The sequence below is a fragment of the Gadus morhua genome, chromosome 3 (assembly GCF_902167405.1).
Source record: "Gadus morhua chromosome 3, gadMor3.0, whole genome shotgun sequence".
In the NCBI taxonomy this organism is placed as follows: Eukaryota; Metazoa; Chordata; class Actinopteri; order Gadiformes; family Gadidae; genus Gadus; species Gadus morhua.
This window is the reverse complement of record NC_044050.1, coordinates 26,022,414-26,042,902: the sequence shown is the minus strand read 5'-3', so window position 1 is coordinate 26,042,902 and position 20,489 is coordinate 26,022,414. Positions and strand designations below refer to the sequence as shown.

Sequence of the window (20,489 nt, the reverse complement as noted above, 5' to 3'; positions counted from 1 at the left end):
GAAGCTTCTGCCATTTTCTTCAGCACAAGAGGCTTGATCAACGGGCCTAGTTCAACTGACTCGGTACGCAATTGGCTGCATGCCGGAATTCTCCATGGTGGAGAAGAAAGAGAAAGATTGTTGCCGTATGCGGACTCCTGGAGAAGCGGCTCCGCCGCCCCCGGAGGAGTCCGCATACGTTGTTCCGAGTGGTCGGAGAAATGACATGGACCCAAAGTGACAGCGAGTGACAGCTGTCTACTGAAACATCTTTCTCGAAAGCCACGTTTGTTGTTGCTGGTGACGTAAAGAGGTCAGCCAGTGGCTCTATTACCACTAGTTGAAATGGGTACAGCGCCACCTATCGTACCGGGGTATGAAGTGCTTCAGCCAATGAATCGATTTTCTCACCGCCATGTATAATCGGACAATTGCATTTGTCCCATTGAGGAGTATAGTCGAACTATGGTTTTAATCGGATTAAGTTGTGCATGTAAACGTATACTCAATGGCAACAGGTGTGCAGCCTCACCCAGCTCCAGGGTCCAATCAGACTCGGCCAAGTGAGGTTTCTAAACCAGCCATCATCCACACACACTCCCACAGTAGGCTTATGGTGCTAAACTATTGTTTTCTACCATTACATAACAGGTTGATCTCTCCTCCATCCTCCTTACTGTTATAAAATCCAGCATCCAATAGTACAGGGGAACGGTTGATGCCTGTTTAAATCAGCCTCACCTGACCTGAGTCGGCCTGACTAGACTCGGGCTAGGGGAGGTAATTACTGGCTGCACACCTGTGCAGCCAGTAATTAAGGCGCACAGGTTAAACCAGCCATCACCACACACACGCACACGCACACACACACACACACACACACACACACACACACACACACACACACACACACACACACACACACACACACAGAGCTCCGACATGTCAGTATTCATCTCCGGCTCTGCATGCAACAAACCTGCCAACACTGCAATCAATTTTTTCTCCACACCCTCGAGAGCAGTGCCAACCGGACCCTGTTGCCGGAGGAGCCCATGAAATCAGGAACCCAGTTTGTGTAAGGCGGCAGCCAGTGCTGCAACAGGTATTTGTCATCCTCTCATAGTTCCACAAATGCTTTTAGCAAGGCTGACCAAGACAATTTATGTTGTCTAGGAAATTCACACAACACACCGTGGTGTCTGAGATGCTTGACCCTCTCTCACCCGTCCTCGATCATCCTCATGCTCCTTATTCGAAATTTGCTTTGACGTCACGTAAAGAACTGTCAGTAACATAGGATTCTAGACCAATTCTCTAAATGAGGCTTATTATCAGTGTGAGAATGGCATAGACGACTATGTTAAAAGACCATATAAGAAAAAACATTTTGGGTTCACCACCCCTTTTAATTAATTTTTTAATAACCTACAGTAAAACAAATGAGACGTTTCAACCACTAGTGAGTAGATCAAAAAGTCGCTGAGTTCTTAACTGTACAAATAACCATATCCGCCTTCAATTCTGAGAATGAAATGGAGCTTCTTTTATTTCTATTTTTAAGTCCGACCAGTTAAACAGGCCATTAAAGGAACTACATAGTCACTCTGTGTGTGTGTGTGTGTGTGTGTGTGTGTGTGTGTGTGTGTGTGTGTGTGTGTGTGTGTGTGTGTGTGTGTGTGTGTGTGTGTGTGTGTGTGTGTGTGTGTGTGTTTGTTAGAGTGAGAATGAGAATGAGAGAGAGAGCGCGAAAGAGCGAGCGCGTCTGTCGTGTCGGTCAGATTACAGGCGTGTGTAAATCCTGATAAAATTACCAGGATTTACTCTTGTAGTTATATTTAATGCATACAATCTGCGATGTAGGCTACTCTTTTCTGTCCCCCGCCTAGACTAAAGAGTTTGTCTCATTTGCAGGGCCGTCGATAAGGGGTGAAAGGTGATGACGATTCAGGGGGCCCACAAAAAAAAAAAAAAAAAAAAAGTTTTTATCCTAAATTATTATTATATCACCAGCCCATAGTACTTCCATAGTACACCCCCCCCCCCCCCCCCCCCGTCAACAATTGCTTTCCCCGGTCAACAATGTGCTCCTTCCACCCCCCCCCCCCCCCCCCCCGTCAACAATTGCTTTCCCCGGTGAACAATGTGCTCCTTCCCCCCCACCCCCCCGTCAACAATTCAGCGCAGGGGGGCCCATCAGTAAATCTTGTCTAGGGGCCCAGGAATTGTAGCAACGGCCCTGCTCATTTGGCTTCCTCAAAAATAACCCCCACGCCACTGTTCATCATAAGAAATCACCATAGCGGACATGAGGCTCAGAGAAAGCACCACCCTCCTTTGTTCTGTTTGATGGAAATGTTCTCCGGAGGACTTCTCCTGATTTTAGGTAAACTTTTCCCCTTTTATCGATTATTTGTATATTTCATTGTTCGGCTTCTGCACAACAGGTCTGGTATTTATTTTCTTAAATGTACTTGAGTATTCAGCAATATAACGGCGCTGTGTGTGTTGGATTGTGTCTGTGTGTGTATAAGTAGGCCAACTCTACGTTATGCTTGGTAATATATGTCGTTTATAGTTGGAATGTATTATTATTGCGTAATAATTTTGTAATAGTTGGCTATTAATCAAGCAATAAAAGCGGGTTTAGAACGGTTTGAAAAACAAACTATTTCTGCGTTTAAAAAGCGGGCGCAAGACCACAATACCCACTGATATTAATGGGTGAATAAACTGTTACAGAACTGGCAGGGATGTGTGGTCCTATCTGGGTGGAGAGCTCTAAAAAAACTTAACAAAAAGCTTAACTAGCCTACTGGTGAAGGAATGGTTACTATGGTAGCCTACTATTCACTCAAAAAGCTTAACTAGCCTACTGGTGAAGGAATGGTTACTATGGTACTATTCACTCAAAAAGCTTAACTATTGGTGAACGAATGGTTGGCAAAGAGTAACAACTCATTATGATACATTTACATGAAATGTGTCCTTCCCTATTACTTCGGCTAGGAAAGTGGAAACATGTTTATATTCTCAATATTTATTATTAATGATATGAAGTAAGCAATGAGTAAAAAAAAAAGCACTTATAAGACAGAGTGTTCATTTTAAGTAGGGGATACATATTTTGGCAGGTCGAAATTATACAATTGGACAAAATATGTGTCCCCCTATAACATTGTCTAGAGAAGAAGAATCATGTATATTCTTCCTTATTCCTCATTCCTTAAGGCACCATAAGGCCCTACTAATAATAATGGGTTCTTCAGTGATATAGCCTACAGTGGCGGTTTTAGTCACGGGTGAACGGGCGGCATTCTTTCATGAAACGTGGCGCCACGAGAAGTCCAAAAAATAAAAATCATCTGTGCCGCAAAGCGGTTTTCTATGATGCACAATATCCTAACATTATGTGGGCGGGGGTATTGGTATATTGACGTCGTCTGCTGCCCAGGAAGTCAAGCAGAACCTGATCTCCACTGTGGGAGGAGGGGTCACCATACCTGAGCCGTGGATTTCTTGTGAAAGATAGACTTGTGATCGCTTTAGTGAGATAGGGTGTTGGAAATAGATGATGAAGGTTTCCTGGACAGAGTGTCCTGGGACGGAGACACTGGGCGGTTCACCATAAGAAGACTGCAGAGCAACGATTCAGGGATTTATTCTGTTAATCAAGGAGGAAAATCTGAATCATTCAAGCTGAGTGTTTATGGTAGGTGTCATTAACTCTCTCCTTGTGATGACCTTGCTCTTCTACTGTCTCCAGAAAATGCAAATTGTATATGTGTGGAAGGTAAGGACATGTCTGAGTGGTCAAGCTGTATACTAGAAGGTAGAGGTCATGTCTAGGAGTGCTCAAGCTGTATTCTAGAAGTAGCCAAAAGTAGCCGTAAAAAAGTATGTCACCTTTGGCAGCGTTACCAAATACTTAACGGCGTCTATTCGCTTTTTTTTTTTTATATTTGAGCCGCTTGGGTAACTTTATTTCCTAACCCTTTTCCTAACCCTTAATGTTATTTTCGCGTTTAGACTTGTCTTGCTTCGTCTTTGCGTACTAAAAAAAAGAAAAACGTTTTTTGAGCCTGGTTGAGCCCGGCCGCCTACCTATGCCTCTATGTTAAGACCGCCACTGGTCGACCCTGGGCCATTGACATTCACATAGAAACATCCCAGTCAAAAGTTTGTCGGGGGGGGGGGGGGGGGGCGTTTTGGAACAGAAAAATTGGGAGCTATCGGACAGAGAACACTGTAGATTGTCCTCTACATTGTCTGATAGAGTCACAGTGTGTGACACTGCAGTGTAGAGGACACTTTACACAGTGTGAAGCCCCAAAGGGCTTCACAGACCATCTTCAACCTGTCTAAACACTTCTAACCTCCACCATAACTGCTGAAGCCTATTGTGCAGTTGTGACTGAACATGACGGCTGAGCAAGGTGTGATAAACATCTGTAACCTTTTGGACAAAGCCGTGGGCTAGGGGAATATGTCAATTTATATTTAGTGTGTTTATCCGGTGCTGGATGTACTGTATTGTATAGTGTATTGTTATTGTGCATGTACTGCACTCTTCTTGTAGTTATATTGGTGTCTTGTAATCCTGTGTGGGATGAGCCACTTGTGTGCCATGACACGAAAATAAACATCGACCTCCATATAGGACCTTTTATGAGACATAAAAGGTCTTAAAAAAGACTTACATTAATTTAAAATATAAACCTCCATTAAATATCCAGAAACTTCCTGGGACCCTGGTGAGCCTGGTGATGCTGTTCATTGGTTGATTCTGATCAGTGCAGTCCGCCTTCACTACAGGCTATGTACGAGGCTCGTGGAATAGGCTAATAATTTATTTGGCTAAATAAAGATTTCTGAAAAACAATCTTTAGAAAAAGTTGAAGTTTCTAAATGGATATCCCAGAAATTCACCATTTAACAGGGGAGGGTTGCAAAAACATCCCTTAAATTGCTAGAATGCCCATAGAAATTCCCACATCTTACCAGCTACAATAATACAACAACAATACAGTAGGGGACTTCAATTGTATAGTACGGTACTACAATAGTATAGTAGGGTACAACAATACTACAGTGGGGTACTATAATACTACAGAGTAGGGTACTTCAGTATTACAGAAGTTAACTACAGTACTACAGTAGGTTACAGTAGTATTTCATTAGGGTAGTACAGTACGGTTACAGGGCTGTTTGACTGAGCGATGTCTCCTGATCTGTTACAGTGATGACGTCATCTGCTGACCAGGAAGTCAAGCAGAACCTGATCTCCACTGTGGGAGGAGAGGTCACCATACCTGAGCCTGTCAAGAGTCGTGGATTTGTTTTGAAACAAGGACGTTTTATCGCTAGTGTGAAAGATAGTGTGTTTGAGATAGAAGATGATGATTTCCTGAACAGATTTTCCTGGGACCGAGCCTCTGGGCTGTTCAGTATAAGAAGACTGCAGAGCGAGGATTCAGGGGATTATTCTGTTGACGTTAACAAGACTGCTGTATCATTCAAGCTGAGTGTTTATGGTAGGTAACATTGACTTCTCCTCATTGTGATCAAGACCTCATCTACTGTATCCAGGCAATGTGAGTTGTACACGTTTAGAGGTGCAAATGGTCTAGGAGTGGTCCAGCTGTATACTAGAAGGTAGAGGTCATGTCTAGGAGTGGTCAAGCTGAATACTAGAAGGTAGAGGTCATGTCTAGGAGTGGTCAAGCTGACCTTGTGGTCTTCTGTCCCCAGACGCCGTCCTGGAGCCCGGTGTCACCGTAACGTCTGTGAGCAGCGAGCGCTGCACCCTGCTGTGTGCTGTGGACCAACTGAGTGGAGGGACTCTCTCCTGGTATCAAGGAGAGGTCCTGGTGAACCAGAGCAGCACCCAGTGCTCTCTCCCTCTGACCGTGGACAGGCTGGCTCTCCGGTCCTCCTACCGCTGTGTGTCTGCCAACCCTGCTGGTAACCTCACCCGGTCAGTCGACGCTAAGACGTCCTGCACAGTACAGCAGCGCACTGGTAAGAAGTCCTCACACACCCTGCCTCCACTTGGACTGCACAGAAAGCTCAAAGACACTGCTCATGTTGTGGAGCTTTTGGTGACGTGAGTGTTGTTACTCTTCTGTACAGGTGATGAAGAGGAACCCATATGGCTGTTCCGGATTGTGATTCCGATCGTCTGTGGTGTTACATTCATCCTGTTCCTATCTGTCATCATATTCTATGTTGAAGGCAAGGCAAGGCATTTTTTCTTACAAATGTTTTTGTTGGATAATGACAATGGTCTGGAGGCTTAACATATCATTGAGGCTAGATGTTTCCTGTGAGAGATGAATCCGATGTTGAATAGCAGCTTGTCCCCAGGGTTAGCCGCAGCCGAGCGGACCAGCTGTCCTCGGTACGGGGGTGTTCTCCTGTTATCGTTCTCCCTGCTGTGCTGCAGGTTGCACCAGCTACCTCATAGCAATCATTTATCAATAATGCATTAGTCTGGCATTACAAGCCACACTCATTGTTATTAGGATTTCTGTCTGTTTAGTTTCTTCCGTCGTATTTTCTTCCTTACTCCTTCTACAGTTGTGATGTGTCTACTTTATAGAGTGAATATTGTTTATTTTATTTTATCAATTTATATAATATTATTTATTATCTATCACTCTTTACTTCTATCACTATCTGTCAATATATCTCTATATCTAGATCTCTAGATCTCTATAGATATGTAAATATCTATACAGTTTCCCTTCAGCAGCCTGAAGGGAAACTGTCTCTCACCTCATTCTAAAATCCGAGTATACTGCTTGATGCGTGTGAAAACATAGTGATCGGCAACTCCCACTCTCTGTCCCTGTAAAGGTGGCAGAAACGTTTCTGTCCCCAGTGGTTTGATGTGGAAAAATGACGTTAATTGTCCGCAATCTTTTCACACTGACTGTGTTTTTTCCCCAACGCACACATGAAGCAGCAGTCCCTCGTGGTAGAAACAGCCATGGTGTCTGAGCTTCCCCTTATGGATATTCAATAGATTGAGTGTCCACAAGCTTCCCATGGCGGTGTAGGCAGCAGGAAGATAAATGAATGTGGAAATCCTCTCTGTACAACAGACCCTTTTAATGCATGACTTATAGTGGTGCTGTTTTATTCATTAACTTTGGCCTTCTTCTGTTTGTAGCTTCAATCAAACAGAAGGGTGGCTTCACACAGCAGGTAGGTGCTCTGTGGGTGCATATGTACAGTCTAGTCAATATCACTACAGCCCGTCATTATTACACCACCCTCCAATCATAAGCCTGTGTGTTCATGTTGTGTGTGTGTGTGTGTGTGTGTGTGTGTGTGTGTGTGTGTGTGTGTGTGTGTGTGTGTGTGTGTGTGTGTGTGTGTGTGTGTGTGTGTGTGTTTCTATTCCCTATAGGAGGAGCTTGAATACGGCCGCTGCAACACCCACGTCAGATACAACGAGATGCAAGCCAAAGAGAACTGAAGGGACTAAACGCTCTGGGAACAAACCATCGTAGCCGCCTCTCCTGGTGTCAGTAAAACATTTGTTACCAAAAACATTTGGCAGGATGACTCTGTTTGCATTTAGTGTGCGCCCCCCGGCACGAATATAACAACAGCACAAATTTAGCAATATAGCACTTGGGTCTTTTGGACCCAAGTGATCAATGTGCTTCAGCCCATATGGACCCATATAATGAATCACCCTACAATTACAGTGAATCTCCCCGCAAGTTCAGTGAGTCACCCTAGAGTAGGGTAAATTTGAACATTGGCTTCCTGTAGGAAGACCTTCCTGAGACCAATCTGTTATTTATCCCCAGAGTATACAAAAAACATGGGAAAGCAGGATTTAGTTATGCAACAAATATCTGGAATAAACTCCCTGAGGATTTAAGACTTGCCCCAACTCTGACAACTTTTAAAACAATACCGAAGACTTTAATGTTTGCTTTAGCTTTCTGCTAATCTTAAATACATTGCACTTTAAAAAAAATAATTAAAAAGGCCGTTTTAGCTTTACCTTTATTTACTATTTTTACCAGAGAGATACATGATCTGAGAAAGGATAAGGGTTTGAGACCCGAGTTTTGTCTGGGTTAGAGTCCTAGAATCCGGGTTGGAGTCCCAGAATTTGGGTTAGAAACCCAGAGAAATACCCAGAGAAAGGACCAAGTTCCTTTAGGTCGGGTTGGAGTACCAGAGAGAATGTTGATCTGATCTTAAACATATTGCACTTTCTAAAATGCTTTTTTAACTTTGCCTTTATTTTCTATTTTCTATATCTATTTTACTCATTTTTTGCATATGTTTTCTTTTCTATCATTTAATTTTATTGTATGACAAATGTTTATATGTGAAGCACTTGTGTATGAAAAGTGCTATATAAATAAAGTTGCCTTGCCTTGCCTTGAATCACCAAACAAGTAAAGTGAATATCTATGTAGGAGAACACTCCTGAGTGTATTTGCAGATGGCTTGTTTAACCTGTGCCCACAGTGCGTATTGCTCCGCCGCCGCCGGAGGAGTCCGCATACATTGTTCAGAGAGGTCGGAGAAATGACATGGACCCAAAGTGACAGCGAGTGACAGCTGTCTACTGAAAACATCTTTCTCGAAAGCAGCGTTTGTTGTTGCTGGTGACGTAAAGAGGTCAGCCAGTGGCTCTATTACCACTAGTTGAAATGGGTACAGCGCCACCTATCGTACCGGGGTATGAAGTGCTTCAGCTAATGAATCAATTTTCTCACCGCCATGTATAATCTCACAATTGCAGTTGTCCAATTGAGGAGCATAGTCGAACTATGGTTTGAATCGGATTAAGTTGTGCATGTAAACGTATACCAAGTGAGGTTTCTAAACCAGCCATCATCCACACACACTCCCACAGTAGGCTTATGGTGCTAAACTATTGTTTTCTACCATTACATAACAGGTTGATCTCTCCTCCATCCTCCTTACTGTTATAAAATCCAGCATCCAATAGTACAGGGGAACGGTTGATGCCTGGTTAAATCAGCCTCACCTGACCTGAGTCGGCCTGACTAGACTCGGGCTAGGGGAGGTAATTACTGGCTGCACACCTGTGCAGCCAGTAATTAAGGCGCACAGGTTAAACCAGCCATCACCACACACACGCACACACACAAACACCGAGCTCCGACATGTCAAGTAAATGTGGGGCTAGACTGTCTTCAGGAAGGTTAGTCTCTAGAAGACAAGATACGGTCACCAAATATTTATGCAAATTATGAATAAATAAAACACCACTACACACAAACCAAATGAAAACGGTTCCACAGAACCATAATGAAACTACTCAAGGCAAGCACGGGTGACTCAAACCATTCGTTAAAACACCCATACAAGATGCCTACTCTAGACTCTGCCTCATCTTATAGCCTCCAGCAGAAAGCCCCGCAAGAAAACAAGGCCTGTTCAATTGATTCATGAAAGGCCCATTGAAATCTAAGATATCTGGGACAAGCAGTTGTTGGCTCCCCTTGTCTTTGTCTAAAAACTTACTGAACTGGAACACCTGCCCATCCAACAGTTAAAGTTGGTGACTGCAGGTGAGTGGAATCTCTTTTTGTAAAGAAATCAAACACCAAACTAAGGCTAGCCTCAGCTGCTCTCTCCGGGGGTACAAGAATGGCCCAAGTGAGTGTTCCGCCCCTTTATAGATGTGATTTTTCACTTGTGTTTGTTACAACCCTTATAAATTGCTGCTTGGGCGCATGGGTGAGCCTGGCTCAGTCTCTACGGCAGCGACCCGGGTTCGACTCCTGCCCTTGGTCATTGTCTGCCTGTCCTTATGTCTCCCTTTCTCTCATACCTTCATGTCTAACTCTCGGTGTTTCTACATGAATATTGCGAAATAAATCTTTAAATAAAGAATATGCTGCTGGCCCCAGTCAGATCGATATCATCTTTGAAACATAATATAAATAGAGTAGATGGCATTTGAGTAAATTTCTGATTAAAAAAATTATTAAAAAGATCCTTTCATCATCAGTGGCGTTTTCTCCCGGAGGCCATTGGCTTCCCTGTTTTTTATGTCAATAAAAACATTTATATTAAAGGTCCCATGACATGCTATTTTATGTATTCTTTAATATAGGTATTAGTGGGCAACTAACACAGTATTCAAAGGCGTTCCTGAAATTCAGCCGTGGTGCAGAGTTACAGCCACTCCGAGCCAGTCGCACATTGAGCTTCCCCCAAATGCGCTGTTTCGGTGGGCGTGTCAAGGAGGAGGGTGGGGGTGTGGCCCTGAGCAGCTTGCAGCCACGTGCGGTACCATGGGCTCTGTTTACAGTGGATGTATCGCAATGGCGAGGCGCACACAGCCTTTAGCCGTGTTCTGTAAATATTCTAGAACACACGGGAGTCCTGGAGCTCTATATCTAAATATTATCATATAGCCTACACAGATATCTATATCATATAGCCTAATATATATTATCACGGCCAAAAGCTGTGTGAGCCGATATTATGAATCTCAAACGACCGCGTTGGGTTCTCCGACGTTCCTGGTTCTTCAACGTCCACATCAATGTGAATACACACACTGTAACGCAAGTGTTGTACACTTCCTTGTTATTTGGATAACCGTTCTGCTGTTGGTGTGATGGCGCATAACACGTCGGACTCTCGTCTCTGGTATTTCTACAACGAGACTCGTATTGGGGGTTATCTCAGCCAAAGTTGAGAATGAATTGGGGGGAAGGAACTTTGGCTTTGACTCCCTCAAGAACATGAACCACGACATGGAGGAGAAAGGGATTGTTGGCGGCGAATGTCTCCCGCTTGAGCCCGCTGAGGGACCACCGCCGGAGGCGGAGGTGCCTAAGCGCTGCCCGGCAAAGATCCCTTTCTCCTCCTTGTCGTGGTTCATGTTCTTGACTTGAGGGAGTCAAAGCCAAAGTTCTTTCCCCCCAATTCATTCTCAACCTTGGCTGAGATAACCCCCAATACGAGTCTCGTTGTAGAAATACCAGAGACGAGAGTCCGACGTGTTATGCGCCATCACACCAACAGCAGAACGGTTATCCAAATAACAAGGAAGTGTACAACACTTGCGTTACAGTCCTGGAGCTCTATATCTAAATAATATCATATCATACATAGATATCTATAACATATTGTGTGCGCCTCCAGACGATATTATGAATCACAAACGACTTTGTCGGGTTCTGCGACGTCTCTGGTTCTTCCACTTTCACATCAACCTGAAGTCGACTGAACCGCGCGCTGCCGGCTGCCCGCTGCCTGGCGATGGTGCCTCGCGGCAACCGGCGGCATGTCGCAGTTCATGTACTTCAGCGAGTCAAACCAAAGTTCCTTTCCCCCAATTCCTTCTCAACCATGGCTCAGATAACCCCCACGACAGTCTCGTTGTGGAAATACAAGACACGTCAAAGAACCGACAAGAAACACTTGCGTTACAGTGTGTGTATTCACACACACACACGTGGCGCTCGCACGGTCGAGTCTCATTGGCGGGCCAACGTCTCTGGGCGGGCCAGGCAGAGTAAGGGGAGGAGCTGAGATTCCTCATGACGTCATGAGCACAGACATTCCAAATCAGCGCGCTTGAGCCTCCGTTTTTTCAAAGGCGAGCAGAACAGCTAGTGCTCGTTTTACACCAAACGCAAGTTTTAGCCACTGGGGGACCATAGGCAGGCTAGGGGAACTCATATTTATGATAGAAAACCTCACAAAGTGAGATTTTCATGAGGCTACCGTCATGACACTGCCCTCCTGTGATTAGTCAGCAGGGTGCCAAGGGAAGCCACACCAATCAAATCAAAGCATCAACGTCAACGTAAACAAATAGCGGGAGATACGATTTTTTACCATATTATCGTATAGAGTAGGACTATTTGGTAACATTTAACCAAACTGCCACATGGGCAGCAACAAAAAAATAAATCTGACTGCCGGTCAAGCTTCAGCTGCTTGTGGAAAAAGAAGTGGTTATCGCACTTTCAATGAGGATAATTATGTCCGCACCGAGTTGCTAGCTGGTAGCGCTAAACTTCAGCTATTTTGCTGACCATGCCTTCTTTTTTACAAAGATTCATGCTCCCTGAACAATCCTTGGGTGACAGGGATCTTATTGACCTCTTCGCCACCATGAAAGACAGGAGAAAGGCCTTCCTCTACAATAGGGTGAGTAAAATACGCACCTCTCGGTGCGGCATTACTGTTCCCTGAGCAGTCCGTTTATTTTTTTTGTGTTCTTATATTTCTAATTGTGCCTTGATTGTCTGGAATAAGTTGCATTGGTCAATCAAATGAAGTTGTTGTTTTATCACGGTTGTTAACGCTGAGAATCAGCACCAGGGACAGAAGGACTCACCTGCACAGATGCAGCTGTGGTTGTTTATAGCCGCTTGTTCTGGGTTCTCTTGTGTTGTCTTTTAAGTATTGTTATAAAAGGGAAAACAATTAGGAGGGCTGTGTGTGTGTGTGTGTGTGTGTGTGTGTGTGTGTGTGTGTGTGTGTGTGTGTGTGTGTGTGTGTGTGTGTGTGTGTGTGTGTGTGTGTGTGTGTGTGTGTGTGTGTGAGAGAGAGTGAGAGTGGTCTGAGAGAGAGAGAGCGAGCGCGTATGTCGTGTAAAGGCGGCTGCATGCTTCAGCGTTGGTGTTACGTTGTTGCGCAAAATTTACTCAAAGCAATTCATGCTCCCTTTTAGGTTGCGCGTGTTGCCAAGCAATTTACCGCCAGAACAGTAGGTGGAGTAATATGTGGAGTAAAGTTTTTCGTTGAAGACGACCTCGAGAATGACGTCTTTGTCTGTGGGAGTCGTTGGTTTGTTTATGTGCCAAAGTTTGATGATCTCCTTTCGCGAGTCATCCGATATCTTCCCGACTCTCACCAAAACCGGCCCTTGTCAGGGAGCAGCTGGCAGATTATTTTTTGTCAGATGCTGGCGTGTTTCCCCACCAGTACTATTGGGTATGCGCACTGACCAATAGGCAAAATATATATATAAATATATATACATTGGTCACTTGGAAGCATGACTTTTGATTCATTAGTTATCATGTTACACAAGTTACCTAATTTGGTTTACGTCAAACTCATTAATTCATATCCATATAAAATGTTTATACAACAGCTACTGCCTTGACAGATGAATGAATTATTTAAGTGTAGGCCTATAGCCAAAGGCTTTAAGCTATAGCACATAATGTCCACATAAATTAGCAGCATTATTAGAGAAAAGGGGTTTATTTATCAAATACAGAAAATAGTCCCACCATACACGCACACATTTTTCATTCACTAAACACTCACGCTTTCAAATTTCATTCACTCAAAGAGGCTACTGAACTTATGTTTCACACAGAACATGAACACTTATGTTTCACATAGAACGTGAACACAAAACATTACGTAATTAATTCAAATAGGCTAACACTAAAACAAATAAGGCCAGTAGGCCTAATAGAACGAATATCGGGTGACAAGATCATTAAAATGGCTCACAATCCCGCATCAGCTGTTTGATGTCGCGCATCAAAATAGCACTTTGCCCCTGTGGAAGGGTTCGCATAAAGGGTTCGCATAATTATGTGCCAGATCGGGTGGTAGGTGGCGGTATGAAAACAGGAAATGTGATACTCCAGACAGGAAGTAGTAACCAGACGAGCAGACCAATCACAGCCTTGCAGGCTGCGCGGCTCGCGTAAAAGCTTACGTAAAAAATGACGCAAGTCTAGAAAAATCGCCCGACGCACGCAAGACGTGAGAAGTCGCGCAAGGGGTGCGCAAGGGCGCGCAAGGGCCTCTTGCGCTTGCGCTTACGCTTACGTAACTGAGCATAAATCGGCCTTAAGTCTGATTACAGGCGTGTGTAAATCCTGGTAAATTTACCAGTAGCAATAGCTCTTGTAGTGATATGTAATGCATACAAGCTACGACGTACCTACTCTTTTCTGTCCCCCACCTAAAAGCATGTAGAGGTTTTGTATCATGGCTTCCTCAAAAATAATCCTCACGCCACGCCGCTGTTCATCATAAGGAAATCACCATATAGGCCTACATATAATAGCGGACATTTGGCTAAGAGAATTTGGCTCAGAGAAAACCCTGTTCTGTTTGATGGAAATGTTCTCCGGAGGACTTCTCCTCATTTTAGGTAAACTTTTTCCCCTTTTATAGATTATTTGTATATTTCATTGTTCGGCTTCTCCACAACAGGTCTGGTATTTCTTTTCTTAAATGTATTCAGCAATAGAACGGCGCTGTGTGTGTTGGTTTGTGTCTGTGTGTGTATAAGTAGGCCAACTCTACGTTATGCTTGGTAATATATGTCGTTTATAGTTGGAATGCATTATTATTGCTGAATAATTTTGTAATAGTTGGCTATTAATCAAGCAATAAAAGCGGGTTTAGAACGGTTTGAAAAACAAACTATTTCCGCGTTTAAAAAGCGGGCGCAAGATACCACAATACCCACTAATATTAATGGGTGAATAAACTGTTATAGAACTGGCAGGGATGTGTGGTCCTCTCTGGGTGGAGAGCTCTGAAAAAAGCTTAACAAAAAGCTTAACTAGCCTACTGGTGAAGGAATGGTTAACTATTCACTCAAAAAGCTTAACTATTGGTGAACGAATGGTTGGCAAAGAGTAACAACTCATTATGATACATTTACATGAAATGTGTCTTTCCCTATTACTTCGGCTAGGAAAGAGGAAACATGTTTATATTCTCAATATTTATTATTAATGATCTGAAGTAAGCGATGAGTATAAAAAAAGCACTTGTAGGACAGTGTTCATTTTAAGTAGGGGATACATATTTTGGCAGGTCGAAATTATACAATCTGACAAAATATGTGTCCCCCTATAACATTGTCTAGAGAAGAAGAATCATGTATATTCTTCCTTATTCCTCATTCCTTAAGGCACAGTCCATAAGGCCCTACTAATAAGAATGGGTTCTTCAGTGATAGCCTACAGTGGCGGTTTTAGTCACGGGTGAACGGGTGGCATTCTTTCATGAAACGTGGCGCCACGAGAAGTCCAAAAAATAAAAATCCTCTGTGCCGCAAAGCGGTTTTCTATGATGCACAATATCATAACATTATGTGGGCGGGGGTATTGGTATATTGACGTTGTCTGCTGCCCAGGAAGTCAAGCAGAACCTGATCTCCACTGTGGGAGGAGAGGTCACCATACCTGAGCCGTGGATTTCTTGTGAAAGATAGACTTGTGATCGCTTTAGTGAGAGATAGGGTGTTGGAAATAGATGATGAAGGTTTCCTGGACAGAGAGTCCTGGGACGGAGACACTGGGCGGTTCACCATAAGAAGACTGCAGAGCAACGATTCAGGGATTAAATTCTGTTAATCAAGGAGGAAAATCTGAATCATTCAAGCTGAGTGTTTATGGTAGGGCACTAGGTCTCATTAACTCTCTCATTGTGATGACCTTGCTATTCTACTGACTCCAGAAAATGCAAATTGTATATGTGTGGAAGGTAAGGACATGTCTTAGAGTGGTCAAGCTGTATACTAGAAGGTATAGGACATGTCTAGGAGGGGTCAAGCTGTATACTAGAAGGTAGAGGTCATGTCTAGGAGTGGTCAAGCTGTATTCTAGAAGCAGCCAAAAGTAGCCGTAAAAAAGTATGTCATCTTTGGCAGCGTTGCCAAATACTTAACGGCGTCTATTCGCTTTTTATTTTATATTTAAGCCGCTTGGGTAACTTTATTTCCTAACCCTTAATGTTATTTTTGCATTAGGCTTGTCTTGCTTCGTCTTTGCGTACTAAAAAAAAGAAAAACGTATTTTTAGCCTGTTTGGGGGCCCCCTACTATGGGGGCCCCAAGCGGCCGCCTACCTATGCCTCTATGTTAAGACCGCCACTGTGTGTATTCGACCCTGGGCCATTGACATTCACATTTAAACATCCCAGTCAAAAGGTTGTCGGGGGGGGGGGTTTTGAAACAGAAAAATTGGGAGCTATCGGATAGAGAACACTGTAGATTGTCCTCTACATTGTCTGATAGAGTCACACTGTTTGACACTGCAGTGGTGAGGACACTTTACACAGTGTGAAGCCCCAAGCCCCATATTCAACCTGTCTAAACACTTCTAACCTCCACCATAACTGCTGAAGCCTATTGTGCAGCTGTAACTGAACATGCCAACTGAGCAAAGTGTGATAAACATCTGTAACCTTTTGGACAAAGCCGTGGGCTAGGGGAATATGTCAGTTTATATTTAGTGTGTTTATCCGGTGCTGGATGTACTGTATTGTATAGTGTATTGTTATTGTGTATGTACTGCACTCTTTTTGTAGTTATATTGGTGTCTTGTAATCCTGTTTGGGATGGGCCACTTGTGTGCCATGACAAAAAAAATAAACATCGACCTCATCATCATAGAGGACCTTTTATGAGACGTAAAAGGTCTTAATAAAGACTTACATTTATTTAAAATATAAACCTCCATTAAATATCCAGAAACTTCCTGAGACCCTGGTGATGCTGTTCATTGGTAGATTCTGATCAGTACAGTCCACCTTCACTACAGGCTATGTACGAGGCTCGTGGAAGAGGCTAATAATTTATTTGGCTAAATAAAGATTTCTGAAAAACATTCTCTTTAGAAAATGTTGCAGTTTCTAAATGGATAACCCAGAAACCCACCATAACAGGGGAGGCTTGAAAAAACGTCCTTTAAATTGCTAAAATGCCCATAGAAATGCCCACATCTTACCAGCTAACACCCTGCGGGTGCTAACAGACAAGAGTACCAGTAGGATACTAAAGTATGGTACAACAATAAAACAGTAGGAGACTTCAATTGTATAGTATGGTACTACAATAGTATAGTAGTGTCACAACCTTAACGAGAGGAGCCTAACGAGCTCATTGACAACACCTGAGCTGGGCTTATTTAAGTAGACCTGTGAGCCCAGTGTCGGGGTGGTACTCGTTTGGGTGACACCCCTTATTGTTTGTTCCTTTGGTCTTTTGGTTTAGTTGTATCCTGGGTATGTCTACACCTGACAACACTACACACATACACTTTAACGTACACCCACACTTACATCACTGACTAGATTAAATACACACGCCATACCTTATGTTATGTTATATTCACTTGATTATAATAAATCTCTTTTGTTAAACTCAGTCAATTGTGTGCGTCTCCCCTCTTTGCCACAACAGCCACGGTCGGCTTGTGACAAGTAGGGTACAACAATACTACAGTAGGGTACTATAATACTACAGAGTAGGGTACTTCAGTATTGCAGAAGTTAACTACAGTACTACAGTAGGTTACAGTAGTATTTCATTAGGGTACTAGTACAGTTACAGGGCTGTTTGACTGAGCGATGTCTCCTGATCTGTTACAGTGATGACGTCATCTGCTGACCAGGAAGTCAAGCAGAACCTGATCTCCACTGTGGGAGGAGAGGTCACCATACCTGAGCCTGTCAAGAGTCGTGGATTTGTTTTGAAACAAGGACGTCTTATCGCTAGTGTGAAAGATAGTGTGTTTGAGATAGAAAATGTGGATTTCCTGAACAGATTTTCCTGGGACCGAGCCTCTGGGCTGTTCACTTTAAGAAGACTGCAGAGCAAGGATTCAGGGGATTATTCTGTTGATGTTAACGAGACTCTTGTATCATTCAAGCTGAGTGTTTATGGTAGGTAACATTGACTTCTTCTCATTGTGATCAAGACCTCATCTACTGTATCCAGACAATGTGAGTTGTACACGTTTAGAGGGGCAAATGGTGAAGCTGTATACAAGAAGGTAGTGGACATGTGTATGATCAAGCTGTATACTAGAAGCTAGAGGTCATGTCTAGGAGTGGTCAGGGCTGTATACTAGAAGGTAGAGGTCATGTCTAGGAGGGGTCAGGCTGACCTTGTGGTCTTCTGTCCCCAGACGCCGTCCTGGAGCCCGTCGTCACCGTAGCGTCTGTGAGCAGCGAGCGCTGCACCCTGCTGTGTGCTGTGGACCAACTGAGTGGAGGGACTCTCTCCTGGTATCAAGGAGAGGTCCTGGTGAACCAGAGCAGCACCCAGCGCTCTCTCCCTCTGACCGTGGACAGGCTGGCTCTCCGGTCCTCCTACCGCTGTGTGTCTGCCAACCCTGCTGGGAACCCTGCTAGCGTCAGTCGACGCTAAGACGTCCTGCACAGTACAGCAGCGCACTGGTAAGAAGTCCTCACACACCCTGCATCCACTTGGACTGCACAGAAAGCTCAAAGACACTGCTCATGTTGTGGAGCTGTTAGTGACGTGAGTGTTGTGACTCTTCTGTACAGGTGATGAAGAGGAACCCATATGGCTGTTCCAGGTTGTGATTCCGATCGTCTGTGGTGTTACATTCATCCTATTCTTATCTGTCATCATATTCTATGTTGAAAGACATCTCCAAGGCAAGGCGTTTTTTCTTACGAATGTTTTTGTTGGATAATGACAATGGTCTCGAGGCTTAACATATCATTGAGGCTAGATGTTACCTGTGAGAGATGAATCCGATGTTGAATAGCAGCTTGTCCCCTGAAGGGAAACTGTCGCTCACCTCATTCTAAAATCAGAGTTTACTGCTTGATGCGTGTGAAAACATAGTGATCGGCAACTCCCACTCTCTGTCCCTGTAAAGGTGGCAGAAACGTTTCAGTCCCCAGTTGTTTGATGTGGAAAAATGACGTTAATTGTCCGCAATCTTTTCACACTGACTGTGATTTTTCCCCAATGCACACATGAAGCAGCAGTGTCTCATGGTAGAAACAGCCATGGTGTCTGAGCTTCCCCTTATGGATATTCAATAGATTGAGTGTCCACATGCTTCCCATGGCGGTGTAGGCAGCAGGAAGATAAATGAATGTGGAAATCCTCTCAGTACAGCAGACCCTTCTACTGCATGACTTATAGTGGTGCTGTTTTATTCATTAATTTTGGCCTTCTGTTTGTAGCTTCAATCGAACAGAAGGGTGGCTTCACACAGCAGGTAGGTGCTCTGTGGGTGCATATGTTGTACAGTCTATTCAATATCACCACAGCCCGTCATTATTACACCAGCCCTCCAACCATAAGCCTGTGTGTGTGTGTGTGTGTGTGTGTGTGTGTGTGTGTGTGTGTGTGTGTGTGTGTGTGTGTGTGTGTGTGTGTGTGTGTGTGTGTGTGTGTGTGTGTGTGTGTGTGTGTTTCTATTCCCTATAGGAGGAGCCTGAACACGGCCGCTGCAACACGCACGTCAGATACAACGAGATACAAGGCAAAGAGAACTTAAAGGAATAAACGCTCTGGGATCAAACCATCGTAGCCGCCTCTACTGGGGTCAGAAACATTTGGCAGGATGACTCTGTTTGCATTTAGTGTGCGCCCCCCGGCACGAATATAACAACAGCACAAATTTAGCAATATAGCACTTGAGTCTTTTGGAACCAAGTGATCAATGTGCTTCAGCCCATATGGACCCATATAACGAATCACCCTACAATTAGTGATCTCCCTGCAAGTTCAGTGAATCACCCTACCAGTAGAGTAGGGTAAATTTGAACATTGGCTTCCTGTTGGTCAGAGAATTGATTTTATTATTATTATTATTTATCTTTATTTCAGACTCATATAGGTCCATATACAAAACAGTACAAAACAACAACAAACAAATAAGAAACACAACTAAAAAACATACAGACACTCTCTCCATGCTTCCAGAGACTGGAAGTGTATCTGATGCTGCTTAACTTCGGCATGGTTAAAGTCATTATAATTTCATTTTTGGAGTCCATCAATCTCATCATAAAACTGTACATCAGATTCCTGAGCAATGCATTTAAAGTGGGAACACCACTGTTTACAAACAGTTGACTGGCACTTGTGCACCTTGGTAGCCTCAGCAGAATTCTTAGAGCATCATTATACGCCACTCTCAATTTGTTATATTTACTTTTACTGTATCTGCCCCACAAGTGGGCAGTATATAGTGGAGTACAATAAGCTTTAAAAAGGGCAATCTTAACATCGTCAGTACACATGAAATTTTCGTGACAACATGTTAGCTTGTGCATATAATTTACAGTATTGTCTCTTAACATCATCATCGTCACTGAGGTCGTCCCTAATGATGTGACCCAGATATCTGACCTTATCCACAACATTGAGCACCTTGTCAGCCAAAAGAAAAGAAGGGAATGTTGCATCCCTATCTTCCTTAGTTTTCATGATCATGACTACACTCTTTTTGGGATTAAACTTGATATCAAAGAGCTGTCCATAGTCAGAACACACTCTGAGCAACTGCTGAAGGCCAGCTGAACTGGGGGTCATAATGACCAGGTCATCAGCATACATTAAATGATTAAGTAGCCTTTCTCCCACCATGCATCCAGTCCTGCACATTGTGAGTCTTTTAGAGAGTCCGTTCATATACAGATTATATGGAGCTGTATATAGAGCTGTATATACAGATATACAGCTCTGATATAGAATCTCCCCATCTGACTTGCATGGTTTGATTGGAGTA

The 20,489-nt window shown here is 43.6% G+C and overlaps 1 protein-coding gene across 6 annotated transcripts; it reads left to right on the top strand.

Moving 5' to 3' along the window:
• The first annotated feature begins 2,227 nt into the window (after positions 1-2,227).
• Positions 2,228-19,290, top strand: LOC115540366 (uncharacterized). Of its 6 annotated transcripts, XM_030351576.1 has the most exons (7): positions 2,228-2,365; positions 5,220-5,513; positions 5,731-6,000; positions 6,112-6,172; positions 18,344-18,396; positions 18,937-18,971; positions 19,184-19,290. In XM_030351576.1, exons 1-7 carry the CDS (start codon positions 2,329-2,331, stop codon positions 19,259-19,261), a joined length of 828 nt encoding a protein of 275 aa, XP_030207436.1. In that variant the 5' UTR covers positions 2,228-2,328; the 3' UTR covers positions 19,262-19,290. The 6 variants fall into 6 exon arrangements, with proteins under 6 accessions (XP_030207436.1, XP_030207435.1, XP_030207437.1 ...); XM_030351575.1 differs by lacking the exon at positions 6,112-6,172 and having other exon boundaries at positions 18,283-18,396; XM_030351577.1 differs by lacking the exon at positions 6,112-6,172 and having other exon boundaries at positions 18,283-18,396; positions 19,187-19,288.
• Positions 19,291-20,489: the final 1,199 nt, after the last annotated feature.